Source organism: Saimiri boliviensis, chromosome 1, assembly GCF_048565385.1.
Source record: "Saimiri boliviensis isolate mSaiBol1 chromosome 1, mSaiBol1.pri, whole genome shotgun sequence".
NCBI lineage: Eukaryota > Metazoa > Chordata > Mammalia > Primates > Cebidae > Saimiri > Saimiri boliviensis.
This window is the reverse complement of record NC_133449.1, coordinates 32,605,088-32,629,415: the sequence shown is the minus strand read 5'-3', so window position 1 is coordinate 32,629,415 and position 24,328 is coordinate 32,605,088. Positions and strand designations below refer to the sequence as shown.

The following is a 24,328-nucleotide window of genomic DNA, read 5'->3' as shown; positions in this document are numbered from 1 at the left end:
TGGTCTCAATGTTTCAAAGGATGGGCTGACTCTCCTTGTGGGGGCTAACGCAGCTGGTGACTTTAAGTTGAAGCCAGTGCTAATTTACCATTCTAAAAATCTCCGGGCCCTTAAGAATTATGCTAAATCTGCTTTGCCTGTGCTCTGTAAATAGAACAATGAAGACCGGATCACAGTACCTATGTTTACAGCATGGTTTACTGAACGTCTGAACCCCACTGGTGAGATCTATTGTTCAGAAAAGGTTCTTTCAAAATATTACTGCTGACTATACACCTGGCCACCTATAAGCTGTGATGGAGATGTACACAAAGATTAATGTTATTTTCATGCCTGCTAAAATACCATCCATTTTGTAGTCCATGGGTCAAAAGTAATTTCAACATTCAAGTCTTCTTATTTAATAAATACATTTCATAAGGCTGTAGCTGTCATAGATAGTGATTCCTCTGATGGATTTATGCAAAGTAAATTAAAAACCTTCTGGAAAGGATTCACCATGCTAGATGCCATTAAGAACATTCATGATTTATGGGAGGAGATTAAAGTATCCACATAAACAGGACTTTGTAAGAAGCTGATTCCAACCCTCATGGATGACCTGGAGGAGTTCAAGACTTCAGTGGAGGAAGTCAATGCAGAGGCAGAGGAAATAGCAAGAGAATTAGAAGTGGAACCTGAAGATGTAACTGAATTGCTGCAATCTCACGCTCGAACTTGAACAGATGAGGAGCTGCTGCTTACGAATGAGCAAAGAAAGTGGTTTCCTGAGATGGAAGCTACTCCTGGTGAAGATGCTGTGAACATTGTTGAACTGACAACAAATAATTTATAATTTTATATAAACTTAGAAGATAAAGCAACAGCACAGTTTGAGAAGATGGACTCCAATTTTGAAAGACATTCTACAGTGGTCAAATGCTATGAAACAGCACTGTATGCTACAGAGAAATATTTCATCAAAGGATGAGTCAATTCATGCAGCAAACTTCATTACTGTCTTTTTTTTTTTTAATTGCATTTTAGGTCTTGGGGTACATGTGATGAACATGCAAGATTGTTGCATAGGTACACACATGGCAGTGTGCTTTGCTGCCTTCCGTCCCCTCACCTGTATCTGTCATTTCTCCCCATGCTATCTCTTCCCACCTCCCCACCCCCCCACCCCTCCCCCATTTCCCCCCAACGGATCCCAGTGTGTAGTGCTCCCCTCCCTGTGTCCATGTGTTCTCATTGTTCAACACCCGCCTATGAGCGAGAATATACGGTGTTTGATTTTCTGCTCTTGTGTCAGTTTGCTGAGAATGATGGTTTCCAGGTTCATCCATGTCCCTACAAAGGACGTGAACTCATCGTTTTTGATGGCTGCATAATATTCCATGGTGTATATGTACCACATTTTCCCTATCCAGTCTATCATCGTTGGGCATTTGGGTTGGTTCCAGGTCTTTGCTATTGTAAACAGTGCTGCAATGAACATTCGTGTGCACGTGTCCTTGTAGTAGAATGATTTATAATCCTTTGGATATATACCCAGTAATGGGATTGCTGGGTCAAATGGGATTTCTATTTTTAGGTCCTTGAGGAATCGCCACACTGTCTTCCACAATGGTTGAATTAATTCACATTCCCACCAACAGTGTAAAAGTGTTCCTATTTCTCCACATCCTCTCCAGCATCTGTTGTTTCCCGATTTTTTAATGATCGCCATTCTAACTGGTGTGAGATGGTATCTCAATGTGGTTTTGATTTGCATTTCTCTGATGACCAGTGATGATGAGCATTTTTTCATATGTTTGTTGGCCTCCCGTATGTCTTCTTTTGTAAAGTATCTGTTCATATCCTTTGCCCATTTTTGAATGGGCTTGTTTGTTTTTTTCTTGTAGATCTGCTTTAGTTCTTTGTAAATTCTGGATATCAGCCCCTTGTCAGATGGGTAGACTGCAAAAATTTTTTCCCATTCTGTTGGTTGCCGATTCACTCTACTGACTGTTTCTTTTGCCGTGCAGAAGCTGTGGAGTTTGATTAGGTCCCATTTGTCTATTTTGGCTTTTGTTGCCATTGCTTTTGGCGTTTTGGTCATGAAGTCCTTGCCTACACCTATGTCCTGAATGGTTTTGCCTAGATTTTCTTCTAAGGTTTTTATGGTATTAGGTCTGATGTTTAAGTCTTTAATCCATCTGGAGTTAATTTTGGTGTAAGGTGTCAGGAAGGGGTCCTGTTTCTGCTTTCTGCACATGGCTAGCCAGTTTTCCCAACACCATTTATTAAACAGGAAGTCCTTTCCCCATTGCTTGTTTTTGTCAGGTTTGTTGAAGATCAGATGGTTGTGGGTATGTTGTATTTCCTCTGAGGCCTCTGTTCTGTTCCATTGGTCTATATCTCTGTTTTGGTACCAGTACCATGCTGTTTTGATTACTGTAGCCTTGTAGTATAGTTTGAAGTCCGGTAGTGTGATGCCTCCTGCTTTGTTCTTTTTGCTTAGAATTGACTTGGCTATGCGGGCTCTCTTTTGCTTCCATATGAAGTTTAAGGTGTTTTTTTCCAGTTCTGTGAAGAAGGTCATTGGTAGCTTGATGGGAATAGCGTTGAATCTGTAAATTACTTTGGGCAGTATGGCCATTTTCACGATGTTGATTCTTCCTAACCATGAACATGGAATGTTTCTCCATCTGTTTGTATCCTCTCTTATTTCGTTGAGCAATGGCTTGTAGTTCTCCTTGAAGAGGTCCTTTACGTTCCTTGTTAGTTGTATTCCTAGGTACTTTATTCTCTTTGTAGCAATTGTGAATGGCAGTTTGTTCTTGATTTGGCTCTCTTGAAGTCTATTACTGGTGTATAGGAATGCTTGTGATTTTTGCAAGTTCATTTTGTATCCTGAGACTTTGCTGAAGTTGTTTATCAGTTTCAGGAGATTTGGGGCTGAGATGATGGGGTCTTCCAGATATACAATCATGTCATCTGCAAATAGAGACAATTTGATTTCCTCCTTTCCAATTTGGATACCCTTTATTTCTTTTTCTTGCCTGATTGCTCTGGCTAGAACTTCCAGTACTATATTGAATAGGAGTGGTGAGAGAGGGCATCCTTGTCTAGTGCCAGATTTCAAAGGGAATGCTTCCAGTTTTTGCCCATTCAGTATGATATTGGCTGTTGGTTTGTCGTAAATAGCTTTTATTGTTTTGAGATACGTTCCGTCAATACCTAGTTTATTGAGGGTTTTTAGCATAAAGGGTTGTTGAATTTTGTCAAAAGCCTTCTCTGCATCAATCGAGATAATCATGTGGTTTTTGTCTTTGGTTCTGTTTATGTGGTGAATTACGTTTATGGACTTGCGTATGTTGAACCAGCCTTGCATCCCTGGGATGAATCCTACTTGATCATGGTGGATGAGATTTTGATATGCTGTTGCAATCGGTTTGCCAGTATTTTATTGAAGATTTTTGCATCTATGTTCATCATGGATATTGGCCTGAAATTTTCTTTTCTTGTTGAGTCTCTGCCGGGTTTTGGTATCAGGATGATGTTTGTCTCGTAAAATGATTTGGGAAGGATTCCCTCTTTTTGGATTGTCTGGAATAGTTTCAGAAGGAATGGTATCAGCTCCTCTTTGTATGTCTGGTAGAATTCAGCTGTGAACCCATCTGGACCTGGGCTTTTTTTGGGTGGTAGGCTCTTTATTGCTGCCTCGACTTCAGACCATGTTATTGGTCTATTCAGGGTTTCGGCTTCTTCCAGGATTAGGCTTGGGAGGTTGCAGGTGTCCAGGAATTTATCCATTTCTTCCAGGTTTACTAGTTTATGTGCATAGAGTTGTTTGTAATAATCTCTGATGATGGTTTGGATTTCTGTGGAATCTGTGGTGATATCACCTTTATCGTTTTTTATTGCATCAATTTGGTTATTCTCTCTTTTCTTTTTTATTAATCTGGCTAGTGGTCTGTCTATTTTGTTGATCTTTTCAAAAAACCAGCTCCTGGATTTATTGATTTTTTGAAGAGTTTTTTGTGTCTCTATTTCCTTCAGTTCTGCTCTGATCTTAGTTATTTCCTGTCTTCTGCTAGGTTTTGAGTTTTTTTGATCTTGCTCCTCTAGCTCTTTCAATTTTGATGATAGGGTGTCAATTTTAGATCTCTCCTTTCTTCTCATGTGGGCACTCATTGCTATATATTTTCCTCTAGAGACTGCTTTAAATGTGTCCCAGAGATTCTGGTATGTTGTGTCTTCGTTCTCATTGGTTTCGAAGAACATCTTTATTTCTGCCTTCATTTCATTGTTTATCCAGTCAACATTCAAGAGCAAGTTGTTCAGTTTCCATGAAGCTGTGCGGTTCTTAGTTAGTTTCTGCATTCTGAGTTCTAACTCAATTGCACTGTGGTCTGAGAGACTGTTTGTCATGATTTCTGTTCTTTTGCATTTGCTGAGGAGTGATTTATTGCCAATTATGTGGTCAATTTTAGAGTAGGTGTGATGTGGTGCTGAGAAGAATGTATATTCTGTGGATTTGGGGTGGAGAGTTCTGTAAATGTCTATTAGGTTTGCTTGTTCCAGGTCTGTATTCAGGTCCTGGATATCCTTGTTGATTTTCTGTCTGGATGATCTGTCTAATATTGACAGTGGGGTGTTAAAGTCTCCCACTATTAATGTGTGGGAGTCTAAGTCTCTTTGTAGGTCATTAAGAACTTGCCTTATGTATCTGGGTGCTCCTGTATTGGGTGCGTATATATTTAGGATCGTTAGCTCTTCTTGTTGCAGTGATCCTTTTACCATTATGTAATGTCCTTCTTTGTCTCTTTTGCTCTTTGTTGCTTTAAAGTCTATTTTATCAGAGATGAGAATTTCAACTCCTGCCTTTTTTTGCTCTCCATTTGCTTGGTAGATCTTTCTCCATCCCTTTATTTTGAGCCTTTGTGTATCCTTGCATGTAAGATGGGTTTCCTGGATACAGCACACTGATGGGTTTTGGCTTTTTATCCAGTTTGCCAGTCTGTGTCTTTTGATTGGGGCATTTAGTCCATTGATATTTAGGGATAGTATTGTTATGTGTGATTTTGATACTGTCATTTTGATGCTACCTGGCTGTTTTGTTGGTTAGTTGATGCAGATTCTTGATTGTGTTGATGCTTTTTTACCATTTGGTGTGTTTTTGGAGTGGCTGGTACCGGTTGTTCCTTTATATGTGTAGAGCCTCTTTCAGGAGTTCTTGTAGAGCAGGTTTGGTGGTGATGAAATCTCTGAGTGCTTGCTTGTTCACAAAGGATTTTATTTTTCCTTCACTTATGAAGCTTAGTTTGGCTGGATAGGAGATTCTGGGTTGAAAGTTCTTTTCTTTAAGGATGTTGAATATTGGCCCCCAGTCTCTTCTGGCTTGTAGGGTTTCTGCTGAGAGATCTGCTGTGAGTCTAATGGGCTTCCCTTTGTGGGTAACCCGACCTTTCTCTCTGGCTGCCCTTAGCATTTTCTCTTTCATTTCAACCCTGGTGAATCTGACGATCATGTGCCTTGGCGTTGCTCTTCTTGAGGAATATCTTTGTGGTGTTCTCTGTATTTCCTGGATTTGAATATTGGTCTGCCTTGCTAGGTTAGGGAAGTTTTCCTGGATAATATCCTGAAGAGTATTTTCCAGCTTGGATTCATTCTCTTCATCACATTCAGGTACACCTATCAGACGTAGATTAGGTCTTTTCACATAGTCCCACATTTCTTGAAGATTTTGTTCATTCCTTTTTGCGCTTTTTTCTCTGTTCTTGCCTTCTCTTTTTATTTCATTGAGTTGATCTTCGACCTCTGATATCCTTTCTTCTGCTTCGTCAATTCTGCTGTTGAAAATTGTGCATGCTTCACGAAGTTCTCGTGTTGCGTTTTTCAGCTCCATCAATTCACTTATACTCCTCTCTATGCTGTCCATTCTCGTCAGCAGTTCGTCCAATCTTTTTTCAAGGTTCCTATTTTCTTTGCGATGGGTTAGAACATGTTCTTTTAGCTCATTGTAGTTTCTTACTACCCACCTTCTGAAGTCTGATTCTGTCATTTCATCACCCTCCTTCTCCATCCGGTCTGGTTCCCTTGCTGGTGAGGAGTTGTGATCACTTTTAGGAGGAGAGGTGTTCTGGTTTCAGGAGTTTTCATCCTTATTACGCTGGTTTCTACCCATTTTGTGGGTTTATCCAGCTGTTGTCTGTCTCTGTCCCAGGGAGTTGGAGCTTTATGAGTTTCCGTTGCACTACTGCCTTTTTTGATTTTTCTTTCAGGTCGGACCCGCCCAGCTAGCAGCACGCCTAGCCTCTGCCTGCCCTCAGGGGCTTTACTGAGCTGCTGCGGGCTCCGCCCAGCTGCCCTGAGCTCTTCCCTGCAGTCCTTTTTATATGGGCGTAGTTAGAACTGTCTGGGCAATGGTGGCCCCGCCTCTGTTATGGGGACTCTCTCTGTTGTGGCAGGTTGCCTCGGCAACGTGGTGGAGAGTCTCAGTAATGGCGGAAGCCCCTCCCCCACGGAGCCGGACCGTCCCGGTTCAGCTGTGCTTGGTTTGAAGGGCTCAACCCAGAGGGTTTCCAATTACTGTTTTTGTTTTGGTTGTTGTTGGGGGTGGAGGGGTGGGACCAACTGAGCCTGATCACCTGGCTCCCTGACTCAGAGTCTTTTCTTTTAAGTTGAACGACCCCGCGTTCCCCGCGTTCCGGTCGCTTGTTGAAAAGGCGCCGGGATCTCCCGTGCTGCGACTCACGGAGTCGGCTCGAACCGCGGCACCGGCTCCTGGCGGATTTTTTGCCTAGGAATCTCCTGGCCTGGCTCACTATTTCAGATGAATGGGCTATTCTGCCATCTCAGGGCTCTGCTCGCCAGCTAAGAGGGCTCCCAGACCAGTGGCTTTTGTACGGAGAACCGCAGCAACAGGGCGTGGTCACAGCAGCCGCGCGGGCGGAATCAGCCCCGCGGGGGCCAAAACAGCTGCACCGGCTGGGACTGCGATGCTGGCGACCCCTCTGCCTGGGTATCTCCTGGTCTGTGGGCAATAAGAGTTCGTCTGGAAATGCGGCGTCCACTCACCCTCTGCACTTTCACTGGGAGCTGAAGTCCTGAGCTGTTCTTAGGCGGCCATCTTCCTTCATTACTGTCTTAAACAAAGTGCCACAGCCACCCCAACTTTCAGCAACCGCTCACTGAGGCAAGACCTTACACTAGCAAAAAAGATGATGACTCACTCAAGGCTCACATGAGCATTTAATTTTTTAGTAATAAAATATTTTCATTACAGTATACATGTCTTTTTAGACATAATGCTATTATTGCACATTTAATAGTCTACAACATAGTAAAAACATGACTTTTACATGCACTGGCAAACCAAAACATTTGTATGACTCACTTAATTGAGATATTTTCTGCAACTGAACCCTCCATATCTGAGGTATGCTTCAAATACAGCCCTGATGTATTTTTCCATAAGTATCAAAACAACCAATTGTGTCACAGCAACAAATTACGTAATATTTTCTCTCCATTAAGAAAGCAGGAAACCATTAGTAAAACACGCACTTAGAGGAAGATAAGACCATAGCTCCCCCTTTATGTATAAATCACTGTACTTAACTAACACATCAGGGAGCTTTTAAAAACATGACCCTGATGGGCAGCTGTTAGATAAATTATTTTCTATGTTTCTGTGTACTTAAAAAATTTTGTAATTAAAAAAAAATTTATTGGAGAAAAAAACACCCAAGTGTTCCAAAGTGTTTAAATCTTTTTTAAAAGGCATTCTATGTAATCACTGATGCTGCAACAATTTTGCAAATTTCCAGCTCTTGCAAAAAATATATATATATATATAATATATATATCTATCTATCTATCTCTCTCTCAAATATTCAACTAACTAAAGAAAAACTGGATGTAAAAACTGCATATGCAGCAATCTTTAACTGTATGTACATTCTTCAAATCCGAGCTATCTCAATGTTTAGAGGGTTCCTGCCTTGAGAGGTTTCTCTAAATTGTTAAGCATTGCCACTGGCCTTTAAATTTCCACATAAAGGGTCATAAATATTGCTCAGGATTGAATTCCTTCTGGATTAGTTTCTCAAACTGTGGACTACCTCCATCAGCATAACCTGGGATGCTTATTAAAAACTCCATAGATTTTAATTCCATTTGGTGAATTTAACAAATTTTAACATTTTAACAAACCCTTCCAGTGGTCCCACTGGACATTCAAGTGTAAGAAACATCAATCTAGAATCTCTTTAAAAGGCCCAGTAAAAATGGCCAGAGGCATCACCAAAATTACCTGTGGCTCCTAACACCCCCTGGAGCAGCCAGAGCTGCTGCATTAGAAAAGTAACCAAATTAGATCCACAGTCATAGACTATGTGCAAGAGGCCCAATCAAAGCCCTGCCTATCCATCCTTGGGTCAGTTGATAAGAGTTCCCAGGTGCCCCAGGAGTTAGCCAACTCTGAATAGCCCATCTCTCCAGCCTATGTGCAAGACATTCACGGGCTTGCATCACAAGTTGAAATGTACTTCCAGCACAAAAAAACAAAAACAAAAAAAATGTGTTGAAGTCCTAACCCCAAGTACCTCAGCATGTGACCACCTTTGGACACAGGTTCTTTACAGAGGTAATCAAGTTAAAAAGAGATCATTAGGGGGACCCTAATCCGATAGGATCGATGTCCTTATAAAAAGGGGAAATTTGGACACAGAGACAGACATACACACAAGAGAAAGTACAAAGACACAGGGAAGAGACGGCCATCTACAGGACAAGGAGAAAGGCCTAGAACAGCCTTCAGAAGGAAGCAATCCCATCAACACCTTGACATTGGACTTCTGGACTGCAGAACTGTGAGACAATACATTTCTACTGTTCTACGTCACCCAGCTTATGGAATGTGTTAGAGAAGCCTGGAAAAACTCACACAGCTTGGAAAATCATGATGTGAAGTCAGGCAGTGGAAGCCAATCCAGATGACTGAGGGCTGTTAGGGCAGTTTTCAGACCAAGGCCTCAAGAGAGAATGTCATAGCACATCCTCAAGAGAGGATGTCCAGGAAGCCCAGGGCAGTAGGAAGAGCCACAAGACGTGCAGTGGCATCTGAGTGCTGCCCCACTGTTTGGAAAAGGGGTAATAAATCATGCTTGCCTCAATGACCCCCACAAGGTGTGAAGATCAAGAAAATGGTCTCTGTAAGCTCCACAGCACCACACAAGTTACCCCCACCCTGCCACCCGCTCCTCTCCGCTGGACCTCATCTCGGTCCATATTAAAAGGGTGGTGACACAGCCATTGCACTCCAAGTTACCCCTGTTCATTGCTAGGAAGGACTGGAAAGCAATATCTGCATTTTAGGAAAATTTAATTTGCGCTCTCAAACATGTCTGAGTATGTCTAAAATATCCAAGACAGCAAATAACAGGGTCACAAACAGCAAAACCGTGTGGTCGTCAAAGTTTCTTTTAACAAGTCAGGCTTCCTAAGGGCCAAGGGTTCACTGGGCAGCAAAAACTTCGATGAAGCGGAGCAGGCAGGGGGCGGGCGGCAGGCTCAGCTGGCCCATGGGCTGGAGGAGGGCTTCACCATGAAGGTTTAAGTACCATCACAAGGTAGAATTTATGGTTCCCAAATGTTGATTTTAACTAGTCCTGAGAACACATATTTGACCCAGTGTGAACTTGACCTCTGTGTTCCTCTCCCTTCACCGAGGTTGTCTGTGCCACATGACAAGATTTTCCAGCTGACCCTCCCACATGGGGCCCAGGATGGCCCTCCCAGCAGTTGCCATGGTAAACCTCCCTGCAGATTTATTGGCAAAGCAGCTGTCAATGGCCATAGCAGGCATACAAGAAGAATGTATAAGCACTCTGGGCTTGATTCCCAAGTTTGGCAAGCACGATGCCAAGCCAAAAGGGATGGGGGACAGCCTGAGAGAGTCCTCTAGGTCACCTGAACACTAGCCACATCGCAGCCTCCTGGATGATGCCATCCACTGATGTCTCCTTCGCATATAATTTAAGGAAAATTTCTAGAGTTGAGTTTTTTCCCCCAAAGTAGCATGGGCTGAATGCCAATGGAAAAGCCATGGAATATCGATTTTCTGTTTCTTTTTAAGGAGAGAACAAGTCATTTGATGTGCCATGAGTTAAGTGAGTAAAAACAGACCTGCACTCCCTACAGCTGGCTGTGTTTCTCCTCTATTCATAGAACCTGGCACATGGTAAAAGCTAAACAGTAAATGAAAGAACCATCCATGTGTGTATGAAGGGCCCGCCATGGGCCAGGCACCTGCTTTGGATTCGATCTGCCATCCTTCTCTTCCCTCTTCCCCATAACCCTGCCAGCCCAGCCTCACTCTCCTCTCTTTCATTCTTTTGTATTGCCTATTCCCATGTCCAATCTTCTCATTAAAGCTGAGCCTACCAGCAATGTCTCTGGCCTGCACTTACCCTGAGAAGGGGGCAGAAAGATTGGAAGAACCAATGCAGGGCATGGGAGAAGGTTGTTTGGATGCAGAAAAAACAAAACAAAACAAAACAAACAAACAAACAAAAAACCCTGCAAAAATGATGGGATGCAAAAACATAATACATCAGGGGTTTAATGCCCCACTTGGAAAACAAAGTCCCTAAGCCACAAAACCCTCCTGGAAACGTAAATTCCTTGGAAAAAGCACAAACGTGGTCGATCTCTTTTGTCCAAAACAGGTAATGCTATCAACAGTCATCCAATATTAACTAAAATGACACAACCCACACTATGATTTCAACTCCTAGAGATCCACACACAAAGAAGGTCTGGAAGAGCAACATTAACACGCACCCGGGCATCTCCACAGAGTGACTGGACAGCTAGACCCTGGAGGACCACTTTGGTGCATGCATATGCCCACTCTTTGCCCCCGTGTGGGTCTGCCACTTACTCGTTCACGTCTCTCTGATTTGCAATTTAAGGTTCACTAAATCTGTAGTCTTCAGAAGCATTTGCTCATGGCCCATTTAAATGAGGTTTCAATCAACTAAAAACAAGCCAGGGTTGCTCAAAGGGATACCTTATTTTCTTCACTGGATAAGGCAAATACTGAACAACATGAACACCTCCAATCTCTTAAACAGAAATGTTTTTTTGCATCAACTGGACATGAGCTATACAAACTCAAATTCTTAATTATCTTCAAAATATAATGACAATTTAAAGACATCCTGGTTATACATTTAAATGTATGTGTACATTTTATGATGACTAATATAAGGGGGAGCTTGATATGAACATATCACTGGTTTTTGTATTCTTATGTATACTAAACCATACCCAAGTGTCATTGTTCAATCTCAACATAATAAGGAAGTGAGAGAAGAAGGAGACCACAGAGAGAAAGAAAACCAAGTCATCGATAAAGGAGACAGGATTTACTTGACTTGATCCAATACTAACCTCTAATAGTAACCTTTCTGGTTTCATCAAGGCTTTCATACCCATTCTCTTTCACCTTAATACCTGCAACCATCCTACAAAGAAGGCAAGGTTTTAGCACAGTCATTTCTGAACTAGAAAACAGAGGTCCAGACAAGTCAAGTGAACTCCCTAAGGCCACACAGCTAGTGAGGGCTTCAGCATCTGAATTCAGGTCTCCTGACCCCAAAGCCAGGAGTCTTTCCCGGCATCACACTACTCAGCCATGGACAGAAGAGGTTTACAGCATCAGCGGGAATCCCCGTGGTCACATCTGAAGGTAAAGGCTCTCTCAGCTCTCTGGATCTCCCAGACACACACAAAATCAGTCCCCTATTTTAAATATCCATCTCAGAGATACATTATTTTGAATTACACACTGACCTACCTCAGCATGCCTTTTAAAAATACAATCATTTCTGAAGAGAGCTGTGAATTAAGCTTCTAGCATTTGCACCTGAATTCATTTGTTAAACTGGGAAGTACAGGAAGGCTAACCTTCTGAATGCTAAAAACCACAGAAAAGGAAAGTGATGCCGCACTGCTTAGATCCCTGTGTTATCTGAAGGCTACTTCCTAGAAGCCGGTAGGAAAACTTAAGACAAATGCTAGAAGCATTGGTTGTAGGTACCGTAATATTCAACCAATATACCACTTTGCTCTAGAGCTCTGTAAGTAACTTCAACACTCATTTTTCTGACCAGCAGTCTTCTGTGGTCTCTCTCTCTGGATCACCAGGGGGCAAACCTAGGCACACAAGTCTTTGCCTCTCTTGCCTGAAGAAGCAGGAAGCCATGAGGTGATTCCTCAAGCTCTGGAGCATCCTGGGATTTTCTAGAACATCTCTAGATCCCCAGATCTCCAGGCAACCTGAAAATGGGGGCCTATCTTCTTTTCAGAGAGGGCCCTCGACTGCATCATTTGCCAGGCAAACTTATTAATGCCTTAGAGAATTCTCTCTAAGGCATCAAGGAGCATCTGCCCATCTATAAAATCCTGCTCTGAAGTTTTTTCTTTTTTTGAGACAGAGTCTCTCTGCATCGCCCAGCACAATCTCTGCTCACTGCAACCTCCCCATCCCAGGTACAAGCGATTCTCTTGCCTCAAACTCGTGAGTAGTTGAAATTACAGGCGTGGGCCACCATGCCTGGCTAAATTTTTTTTTTTTCTTTTTAAGACAGAGTCATTGTTGCCCAGGCTGGAGTACAGCGGTGCAATCTCAGCTTACTGCAACCTTCACCTCCTGGTGTCAAGTGATTCTCCTGCCTCAGTCTCCCCAGTAGCTGGGATTATAGGCGCACACCACCACACCCAAATATTTTTTTTGTAATTTTAGTAGAAATGGGGTTTCACCATGTTGCCCAGGCTGGTCTCGAACTCCTGGCCTCCAGTGATCCACCCACCTTGGCCTCTCAAAGTGCTGGGATTAGAGGCGTGAGCCACTATGCCCAGTCTACTGGCTAATTTTTTAGTGGAGACAGGGTTTCACCATGTTGGCCAGGCTGGTCTCCAACTCCTGACCTCAAGTGATCTGCCTGCCTTGGCCTCCCAAAGTGCTGGGATTACAGGCATGAACCACCATGCCCAGCCCTATTCTGTATTTTTAACCTTTACACAGCAATATCCCATTGTAAGGTGCTGTGACAAATGAGTTATCTCCATGTTCCAGGCAAACAATATCATAGCAGGTTATGGACAAGAATGAGTTACTGCAGGGAGGGAAGGGCATGTCATTTGGCCTGAGCAATGCTAAATTCTAAATAAATGCTAATACATTTCTGACAAGCATAACTTAACAAGTTAAAAAATGAAAAATTACAATTTAATCTAAAATGTCTAAAACCCCGAGCATTTCTGATCTAATGGTTTCAGTTCAATAGTCAGAAGGCTGTTCATGTCTGCCATGACTCCTTAATCAGAAGACATCATAAAACATGTGGACATTCCTTTTTACAAAAATAAGGCCATTATGCCAAAGCCCTTCTGTTTTCTTCAGGATTGAAGACATTTTTCAACAAACAAGGTCACTCAATTGACTGTATCTGAAATTTTTTTAATTCATCCACCTGTATTTTAAAATCCAAGCAGCAGAAATTTCGAACAATTCCAGTCCACATGGGAATGCCTCAATCTCTATGCAAAAAACAACTAAGAATGCTTCACTTTTCTGAGGGGGAAGTATGACTCCTTTATTTCCAGTGAGCACCCGATAGCATCAATTTGTCAAGAACAGCCTCAAAATACATTTAAACTTGATCCTTAACTTCACAATGCATAGGAGAAAAAAATCTCCAGTGTTCTCAAATCTATATGCATCATTAACACATTTTTCTAAAACACTTCTGGGCATGCATGTGAACTGGAGAAGCACTGCAGAGAACCCCACCCATCAGTTCTGAAGAGGATAGAGAAGCACATTCTAGAAAACCATCAGGCCTCAAGGATGAAGAGCTCTGGTTGCTGATTTCAGGAATCTATAAAAACTATTGATGCTTTACTCTACAATAGGGCCCTCTAATCCCCAATCCCCTCCTGCCATCACCATAAAGAATGTCTTTAATTTGTTGGTACCATGTTTAAATTAATTATATTGGTTCTGCCATATGGCATATCCTTAAATGGAAATTTTTTTTCCTAGCTCCTGATTCACAGATGTGCCAAAGTGATGCATATCTCCACTGAGTTCAGAGAAATCCTGGCTGCACAGCGCGGTTCTGTGCAATGCATCGCTGCTGGCATTGACACTAACACTACCCTGACCCAGCCCTTCCTAGGGGGTAATGAAGCCTGCAGGAAACAGATGGATTGTACTTCAGACTTTAACTTCCCCAGAGCCCTTTCAAGTGGCCCTTGTGAGATGCCCCCACGTGGACAGCCTCGCTTTGTCTATTGTGCAGGGCCACTGTGAACTTGGCAACTTACGTTTGGTGCACCTCTGGGAGCCAGGGGCCTTACTCCAACCGTGACAGCACCGCTCCCCACAAACATTGACCCTGAAACAAAGCAAGACCGCTGAGTCCAGCAGCAGAAAGACTCCCTTCCCAAGAACCCAAGCTTCCAGCAGGTTCCAGAAAGGCCAGCCTCCAGCTTCTGCATCCCTCTGGACGAAAGAGAGTCCTAACAGGTACGCTGGATGCCCAACCCAAAGCTGCCCAAGCAGAATGGCAAGGCCCATATATCGGGGAATGGTGAGGGAACCAAAAAGCCTGCATAACCTAGGGCTATACAGGAGGGGAGAACCAGGGCCAAACAAATGGTTTTCTTACCCCCACATCAGAGTAGAGTCAAATTTATTTTTTCTATTATCTGGGCCAACATTTTAAATTGAAAATCAGTTTCAGAGAGAAGTGTCCAAAAAGGAGTGAGGTCACATGGCCTGGAATCACCCCTGAAGAAAACATGCCAAATAAGCAAAACAAGTTTTCCCTACACCCCAACCTGAGATGAACTGGGGGGAAGAGGGGACCCAAAGAGGGAAGAGACTATGAACACCCAATAACAGAAACAGTCCAACCAAAACTTGATGGTATCAATACCAAGACACTCCGCTCCAGGAAAGCAGACCCCACAGGTGCAGGGAAGCCCAAGCCTACGATTTCTCTGATGCTGAAAAGTTCCAGGCCACAGAACAGGAGCTGGATCTTTACGGCTAGCCCTCCCTCAAAACATTTTTTTCATTAGCTAGACCAAAATTAAAACTCAGTTGCAAAGAATTTAATTGATGTTGAGGGATTTAACTGTAGTGACCTCATGTTTACGCCCATCTTCTAGGAACAGTTGGGTTTGCGCGAGGAGGTTACGCCCCAGGCAGAAATGCCTTTTGTGTTTACCCGCAGCTCGGTAACAATGCACTAGGTCCCAGTTTCGCGTCTGCAACAGTTCCTGGGCTTCCCCACACTCCGCTCTTCCCGCGGCGCTCAGCGAAGTCGGAGCTGGCAGGAGAAAGCCGACCCACCGCGCGCGACCGCCCCGGCCACCGCGGGGCTCCAAGTGGCCCTGACCTCGCGGGTCCCTCCGCCCGCGGCGCACGCGAGGCTGGCGGGCGGGCGAGCGGAAGGGGGTGTGGGCTTACCCCTGCAGCTGCTGCTTCTGGTGAACCTGCAGCCTGGAACCCCCGCCGCTCTGGGTCTCCAGCGGCACCTTGGGGCGTACGACTTCCCTGCCTTGTCTGGCGAACGGGGCGGCCGCCGGGTGGCCGCCGGGCTTGGGGTGGAGCTGCCCGCCGGGGGCCCCGGGACGCGCCGGCTCCGGCGGCGGCGCTCGGAGCCCCTGCAGGGCCGCGCCGCCGGGCTTGCTTGTGCGCCGGGTTCGCTCCGAGGGGACCCCGAGGGAGACGCGGCTGGGGGCGCCGGCGGACGCCGAGCTGCGGCTGTACCTGGCGTTGAGCGCGACGTTGAAGGTCCGCGGACTCGGGGGCCCGCTCAGGGGCAAGGCGCCCGCCGCCAGGCCGGGGCCCGGGCGCACCACGTAGGTGATCCTCCGCACCCGGCCGTGCGCCGACGACGCGAGCAGCCCTGCCCAGAGCAGGAGCCCCCACCTGAGCCAGGCCCCCGCCATCGCGGGCCCCAGCCGGCGCGACCGGCCGCGCGCGGTCTGGCTCCCTCCTCCGGCTGTGCCGCTCGCCCTTCCCCGCGCGCTCGGGCTTCCCCGAGAGCAAGCGAGAGCCCGGGAAAGGCGGGAGGAGCCCAAGTCAGTGGCGAGGGAGGAAACTCCGCGGGCGGCTGAGTGGCCCCAGACCCCGGCCGATTGCGGCGGGGAGCGGGGGGCGGGCGTGGGGGTGGGGAGCGCGGAGCCCGGGAGGCTGGGAGGGGCGAGGGGAGCGGGCCGCGCAAGGTGAGGGTCCGCGCGCCCGGCCGGGGGTGCAGCGCGCGCCGCAGCGGGGCCCGGCGAGGGTGGCCGAGGGCGAGGGAGAGAGCGCGCGGGACACTCCGAGGCAGCCCCGGCGGCGAAGTCTTTTAAAAGTTTCTCTCCCGTGGCCCCGGGTGTCAGACCTGAGCAGCCAATCTCCGGCAGACGTGACGTCAGGCGGCAGAACCTAATTGGGGAAGGCGTGCGAGGAGCCCGAGAGCGCGCCGCCACCCTCCACATCCACAGGGGTTGCTTCCGTGGGTCGCTGAGGCGGAGGTCCCCACACCCCGGTCCCGTGTCCCGGGAGAGGACAAAGGGCTCAGCAAAGTTCCTCAACAGTCCTGTCCTTTCCCAAGCCCCATGCGTTTGATACTGTTTGGAAGCCCCGGCATTTTCTTATCCGTGTTTGCTGGGATACTTGCTACGGGGTTGAATTCAAATAAATCAGGCCCCAGAAAGGGCTGTCGGGGCGCGCTGAGGTCTCCATCGGAGAGACTTTAGGTGGCTGCCTGTGGGGCTGTAAAGTCCCAGTGGCTGCTTCTCGGTCTGCAGCCTCTGGTACCCCACTCCTCGCTTAGCAGGTATGGGAATGCAGGGCGGGCAGCAGAGGGCGCCCGCGTGGACGGGGAGAACCGCCCAAGGACAACCGCAGAAAACGGCCCTGTCCCTGGGCCTTTAGGTTAGGAATAGTGTTCAGGATCCCTGACAACCTTAAGCCATTATTATTTTTAATAAAGACGGATCCGTTCACCGGACATTAATCCGACAGGTCACCCAGCTTGGAGGTGACCTGACCCATTAAGGGAGATGGCAGAATGTTCCAGGGATAGTCCTGGAGGGTCATAGTGCTCTTTGGGGAAAACCATGAAATAATGACGAATTTGCTTTTAGCGTTTGAATTCAAAACAATGTCAACAGTAGAATGCATGGTTTTGTTATGTGAATACGATAGAAAGCCCATGGTCATAGCAGTCTTTTTTTTTTTTTTTTAAGTCTTTAACTTAAGAATGATGGTGTGTTTCCAAGGCTTTGGTGGTTCTTGTTCTTATTTACTTGTGGCTTACCCTTTTGTTGCCTGCTTTTGTTGATGAGTAGACAATTGGTAGCAGGTGACAATGGTTTAAATGGTTTTACTGTACTTGACTAGTCTTAAGAAAAGTTCAAAAAGACAATTAGCTGTCTCTCAGCACCAGGTTCTGTATGAAGGATACAACAGAAGCTAGTAAATATCCACTCTATCTCTGAAGGAGACACCGAGGCTGTGGAAATACAAAGGATCACAAGGCATAAAGCCTTTGTCTTTAAGAAAGTTGCTGTCTTGTTAGGGAGAGAAGATATAAATGAAAGCTTAAGAAAGATAAACAACAATGGAATGAAGCAACAGTTTAAGGTCATGATCGACCTCTCACAAGGGAGGACATGATTTGTATGATGCCTGTATCATAGGACAGCCCACAATTCTTTGTCATCTTATGGAAGATTCACCAACATGTAGGGAAAATCTTTCCTACCTGCAACTCAGATCAGTTCACAGAGCTCTTACCGCTCAGATGGGGATTATGTAACAGCAGTTGAAACGGATGGATGGTAGGAGAAGGGTCAGTAGCATATCTACAACATTCTGCAGAACGAAGACAGAAGAAAGATGTCAGACAGGTGAAAGCTCAGGAAAGAGTAAAGCACAGCATCCCCAGCAAGACCAGCCTCTACCTGTCTTCGGTAGTGGATTAGCTGTTCTGGTGGGTCACTCCCAGGCCCCAGATGGACAGATGGCAAGCTTCAAAGCTGCTTTTGGGCAATAAGTGGCAGCTACCTGTGGACGGTACAGCCTGGGTGGGGACTCTGCAGGGCTGGGCTCTACCTGCTGCTTTACTTCTGTATTAGTCTGTTGTTACCCTTCAAATACATACCCAAGACTGGATAATTTGTAAAGGAAAGAAGTTTAATTGAATCACAGTTTGGCAGGGCTAGGAAGGCCTCAGGAAACTTAACAATTATGGCAGAAGGGGAAGCAAACACATCCTTCTTCACATAGTGGCAGCAAGGAGAAGTGCCATAGCAAAAGAGGGGAAAGCCCCTTTAAAACCATCAGATCTCCTGAGAGCTCACTATCACGGAACAGCATGAGGGTAACCACCCCCGTGGTTAGATGACCTCCCACCAGGTGGGGATTATAGGATTACAAGATGAGATTTGGGTGAGGACACAGTCAAACCATCTGCCTTATGACAAATTTGGATATATCACAATCAGATCATCTCTGAAACAAAACCACAGGGGAAAAAAATCTCTAGTGTGAGGCTGAGCACGGTGGCTCATGCCTATAATCCCAGTACTTAGAGAGGCCAAGGTGGGCAGATCACTTGATCTCAGGAGTTTGAGACCAGCCTGGGCAACATGGTGAAACCCCATCTCTAAAAAACACAAAAAGGCAGGTGCAGTGTCTCACACCTGTAATCCCAGCACTTTGGGAGGCCAAGGCAGACAGATTACTTGAGGTCAGGAATTTGAGGCCAGCCCAGCCTGACAAACATGGTGAAACCTCATCTCTACTAAAAATACAAAAATTAGCAGGGCATGGTGATGTGTGCCTGTAATCCCAGCTACTCGGGAGGCTGAGGCAGGAGAATTGCTTGAAGCCTGCAGGTGGAGGTTACAGTGAGCCAAGATTGAGCCACTGGGTGGCACAGCCTGGGTGACAAAGCGAGACTCCATCTCAAAAAAATAATTAAAAATAATTAAAAAAAAAAATATAAATCTCTAGTGTGAATGTCAATCCCATCCCTCTACACGTTGGTATACATGTGTGTACACACAATTTATATGGAAATATATACATGCGCAAACAGCCCCACTCTCCGGCAAAATCAGTTTTCCACATAAGTCCCTTGCTATTTATGTAACTGGCAAGATAATCCTTGAAAAAACATGTTATGCACCCCATGTACTATCATCTGAGATGGTCACTTATCCAAAACACCAAACCCACTGTTATTCTGAAAGTGAAAGCCCCGTTTCTGTCAGGCATGGGGATGGTCCTTTGCCAAGTCTAGACCCAGTTTAATGCTATAGATGCTGGACTCAAACCCCCTAGAGTTCAAGGTCCATTTATATTGGCAGTACACAACTTCCTGGTTCAAAAAAACAAGTCTTTAAAGATCTCATAAAACTTCTTGGACTTCAGATGGCTTTTACAAAACAATACTCAGATGAGCTAAGTGTAAATGAATCAGAAAACAGGATTATGTTTGCCATAAAAACTCATGAGTTTGAGGATTAGGAGAAGAAAGAGAGACTGGCAAATGCCAAACATTTTAAAGCGCTTTGAGACCATTAGTCAAACTCAAAATGCGGCCAGTTCCCTCATCTTTACACTTTATGAGTTTTGTAATTGAAAATCTTTTCCTACATTTAAGATCAGCTACAAATCAAATTTAGTGGCTGTCTGTGATCAGAAGCGCGTCCACCCATGTTTTCTTCCAGGCAAGGATTTCATGGAGCTCCTTTTAGTCCTCTTTTCCTTTCATCAAGAAATTCTTAGAAAGAAAAAGGGAAGGGAGAAGAAAAAGAAACGAGATGCCAGTAGGCTGTAGATCAAAGAAAGAGAGAGAGAGAAAATAAGAGCAAGAGAGAGACTGAGGGAAAGGCAAGTGAGAGGAGAGGAAACAGGAGAGAGAGGGTGAGAAGGGAAAAGACAGAGAGGGAGAGCCAGAAAGATGGATAGAGGCAAAGAAGGAAGAGGAATGAATAGAGTAAGGGGGAAGGAAGCAGAAAGCAATGAATGAAAAAGGGAGCAGGCAGAGAGATAGATGGAGAAAATGAAAAAATGAAATGAGAGAATTTTAAACAGAACCTATGGCCCCATTTCCTCAGTTAGATTCTGGCAGCCTTTTCTGAACATCAGCTGGCTCTAACCTGAACATCAGTTTGTCTAGATTTGGGCTAGAATTAAATCTGCAACCTTATTAGGTGCTAGCACAGTGTGGCTGGCTGCCCCACATCTCACACAAAGTGGTAGGAACCGGAAGTCCTGTGTTCTCCTACACAAGCAGTAAGCCAAGAATGGAATCTTGAGCTCATGACTGCTCAAAAATGAGTACCTTAATTCACTCACATAGACCTGTTTTGTATTTTTAACCATTTCATCAAAAGGTAGGGGTTGGGGGCCGGGCACGGTGACTCACACCTGTAATCCCAGCACTTTGGGAGGTGGAAGCAGGCAGATCACTTGAGGTCAGGACTTCGAGACCCGCCTGACCAACATGGTGAAACCCCATCTCTAATAAAAATAAAATAAAATAAAATAGAAAAATTAGGCCTGGTGTCATGGTGGGGCGCCTACTTGGGAGGCTGAGGCAGGAGAATTGTTTGAACCTGGGAGGCGGATATTGCAGTGAGCTGAGATCTCACCAATGCACTCCAGCCTGGGTGATAGAACAAGACTCCATCTCAAAGAAAGCAGGGGTGAGGGAATTTAGAAATGTGTGACCTCTCCAACCTTCGACTCTGCTTCCATGAGAAAAAAAAAAAAAAAAAAAAAAACATGAAGCTTTACAAATGCAGAATTAAAGCAGAGGCTCATGTGATGAAAATGTAAGTGTCCCTCTGCCAAGCTATGTGAGCAAGGTGGAAACAGGTCTGCTTTGCAGAAAAAGATGACATAGCCCCTGGAATAGAGCAAAAAGTAGAACTGAGATTTACCCCAGCGGTTCCCTTCCCTTCCCTTTAGTTTTCATATAACAAACATTTATTGAACAACTACAGGACCCTCAGCTAGCTTCCATAGAACCTTACAGCAAATTCAGAACAGATTTCCATTTCAGATGGAGGAGTTAGAGTTAATATGTTAGATTGCAACCCAAAGTTGCCCCTAGACCAGCAACTGCCTTTATGCTGGCCCTCAGTGCCTGGCCGTGGCAATACGGACCCTGTCCACTGGGATCAGAGAGCCTCCTGGAATACATAGATCCTGAACAAATCATCACATGTACAGCAGATATGAAAAAGGAACTACAGGTGGGGAAACAAGACCCATCAGAGGAAAATGGGTCGGGGCATGGTCTGCCTTGCTACAAATTTAGAGGAGCCAATCAACAAAAAGGGAACTCACTACAAATAGTTTTCCTTTCCCCTCCTCACTTGCCTTACTTATAATCAAGTTGAGTATCACACAGTGCGGACTGCCAAGGACAGCAGAACGGCTCCCTGCAGCTAGCCAAAATGTGTTAATTAATTTAGCTTTCACTGATATTTGTCATGCCCATTTATTCAGAACTTTTGGACATTAAACATGAAACTACATGAAAATTAAATAGCTGTCAACACAATTTTATTTACACTTGTCATTCACACCTTCCAATCCTCATTGGGCCACTGGTTGGCCTGCACTCAATGAGGCACGAAGGAAATATGTTTCTGCTCTCAAGGAGTTTGTATCTTGGAAAACACTTTGGATACACAACAAAATGAGATGCACCTCAACAAAAAAATCTATGAAACACTTGCCTCTGGATCACCAAGAGGCCTCCAAATTTTATTTTACTGTGGCATCTCAGTTTTGAACACTTCTTTGACATTCCATTCAGTCACTGGAACTTTTCCAATGACTCATTTCCCTGCTTAAATTTCAGCTCAAAAATGCCCAGACACCTGCCAGGTTGTTTGAGTGCTGGATGGTAATCATGTTCTCTCTATTTGAATACAGCAACTTATAAACTGTGATCCAGTTTTAAAGGGAACCCTCTGCTTTGCTTCAACTTCAGTGTCTTTCATGTTGTTAAGTTGCTAAAATTGCTTTTTTTTTTTTTTTTTTTTTTTTGAGATGGAGTTTTGCTCTGTCTCCCAGGCTGGAGTGGTGTAGTGGTGGGGTCTCAGCTCATTGCAACCTCCACCTCTCGGGTTCAAGTGATTCTCCTGCCTCAACCTTCCAAGCAGCTAGGATTACAGGCATGCGCCACCATGTTCAGCTAATTTTTGTATGTTTAGTGGAGACAGGGTTCCACCATGTTGGCCAGTCTGGACTCCAACTCCTGATCTCAGGTAATCCACCCACCTCAGCCTCCCTAAGTGCTGGGATTACAGGCATGAGCCACTGTGCCCAGCCTAGAACTGCTTCTTTACTTAAATCTCAGGAAGTTATTAAAATCGTTATATCTTTTATCTACATTAGAATTTTCACCGAATTGCACTAGAACATGATGCTGCCTGAGTTTAACACTTGATCCTAATTTTTTTTCAATAACCTTTCTACCTGACATCAAACTGAGGAAGACATTGTATAGTGACTACAGCAACCTAGAAACAAAGAAGAAAACAAGGAGAAAAGGTACTATTCCACCTCTACATATCAACTCCTAGCCTCGTCTGCTCTTCTAAGACCCAAGGCCCTTCACAGATTGCCTCCTTCTTACTTGTCAACCTAATCTTGGGCTACATCCCCAAACAAAGCTTCTGTTCCAACTACACCTAGCTACCCATTTAGGTTGGTGCAAAACTAATTGCGGTTCTTGCCATTACTTTGCAAAATCGCAATTACTTTTGCACCAACCTAATATTTTTATTCTTTCTCTTTGGAAGGGAAAAAAAAAGACCCTGATCAGTCACTAGTCTGCAGAAATAGGATACCCAAATTTTGCCTCCAACCCTCCCTTCCTATCATTCTGAAATTCTCTCACCTCCTCAACTAAGTCTTCCTTCTCCTTCAATTAGAATTCAAGATCCTTTTCATCCATGAAGTCCTTTGAAATGCCGTAAACTTCAGTTTACTCTCTCTTCTGAACTCTTATGTATTTTATCCATTCTCTTATGGCCATTGAACACACAATCCATGCTCTGTAATAGACATAGGATACTTCTGGCAGGGGAAGACTTTTTTTCTTCTTGGTCATCATGAGATAAACCAGAATTAAGGCAGGTCTTCGTTAATAATGCTTGAGGTTTGGTTAGGGACATTCTGACTTGTCTTTAGCTGTTTTCAGGCAGCATTCTGCTGAGCAATGGAGTTTGCTTAAATTTTACCCTAACCTGAATTAAGTTGCTTTAACCGAATCAAGCAGTGGCCTTAGGGGGAGTGAGGAGAGTATCCTAATCCTAAATTAATGGTTTGAAAAGTTCCATAGAAAGAATCCTATTCTACTTGTGTTTGAACACCGTAATGTTGATTATGTCATTAAAATAGTCAGTGCTTTTAAAACATCTCTCTTTTGTTGTCCTTTTAACTTCCCCTGTTCCTGAAGACCAGGACATAACTCTGAAAATTGCTGCTAGTAAAAGTCATCATAATATGCATAAACTGAGCAATATACAGAAGTCTCTTACCCTGCCAAAGAAACACCAGCTATACAGGCAAGAGCGATCTTTCTAAACAGAGAGGGGAGACCAGTAAAACCAGCCCTGAGTCTGATTTCTCCAGGTTTCCTGGTTTTAAAGCCCAGGTTTAAAAAGCTACTGCTGAGATGGATCGAGTTACACCTCCCAGCTGCCCAAGAACCTTACACTTAACCCTTCCCAATCCTCCACCTGGATATTGCACTCCCAATTCACTTACCAGAAAGGGGATCTTCTATCCATGTATGTCTCCCTATGTTCTATTCCCTACATACAAGCAACTGGCCAAAGCCCCAGGTGAAGCGTCCTGTGCCCACACTAAGTTCCATGCTTCAGCCGCATCTCCAGAGGCCTGCCTGTGCTGAGGGCAGAGAGAACTTGCATTTCATATCCTCAGTGCCTATCACGGTGTGCAATTCATAGCGAAGGCTCAGTGTTTGTTAAATAAATGATTGTGTACCTTCTGATGCCTAAGTCAGCAATAAGAAACCTGCTGACTATCTTCTTTTTGTTTGTTTATCATGAGCGTAAAACGTGCCCAAGATCCTTAAGTTGTCAAGGGTCTGGAGATTGATTAATTGATTAATTCATTCATTGACCCTTTCTTTCATTTGCGCACCATTCCCTAGCCATTTTTGAGGGCCAGCTGTTTTTTAATGAACAAAAAATGAGGATGAGAAATTACTTAATGGGTATAACATATACTATT

The 24,328-nt window shown here is 44.7% G+C and overlaps 1 protein-coding gene across 6 annotated transcripts in view; it reads right to left on the bottom strand.

The window, feature by feature from the left end:
• Nucleotides 1–16,187, bottom strand: part of LTBP1 (latent transforming growth factor beta binding protein 1) — a 476,883-nt gene extending 460,696 nt beyond the window's left edge. For 3 of the 6 annotated variants that reach the window (XM_039478754.2, XM_039478757.2, XM_039478764.2), the window contains exons 1-2: nucleotides 15,518–16,187; nucleotides 14,368–14,438 (exon numbers count right to left, since the gene is read on the bottom strand). In XM_039478754.2, the coding sequence (XP_039334688.1) occupies nucleotides 14,368–14,438; nucleotides 15,518–16,002 (556 nt within the window). In that variant the 5' untranslated portion in view covers nucleotides 16,003–16,187. The remainder of the gene's footprint in view (nucleotides 1–14,367; nucleotides 14,439–15,517) is intronic. The other 3 variants (XM_039478768.2, XM_039478760.2, XM_039478776.2) reach the window with 3 other exon arrangements.
• Nucleotides 16,188–24,328: the final 8,141 nt, after the last annotated feature.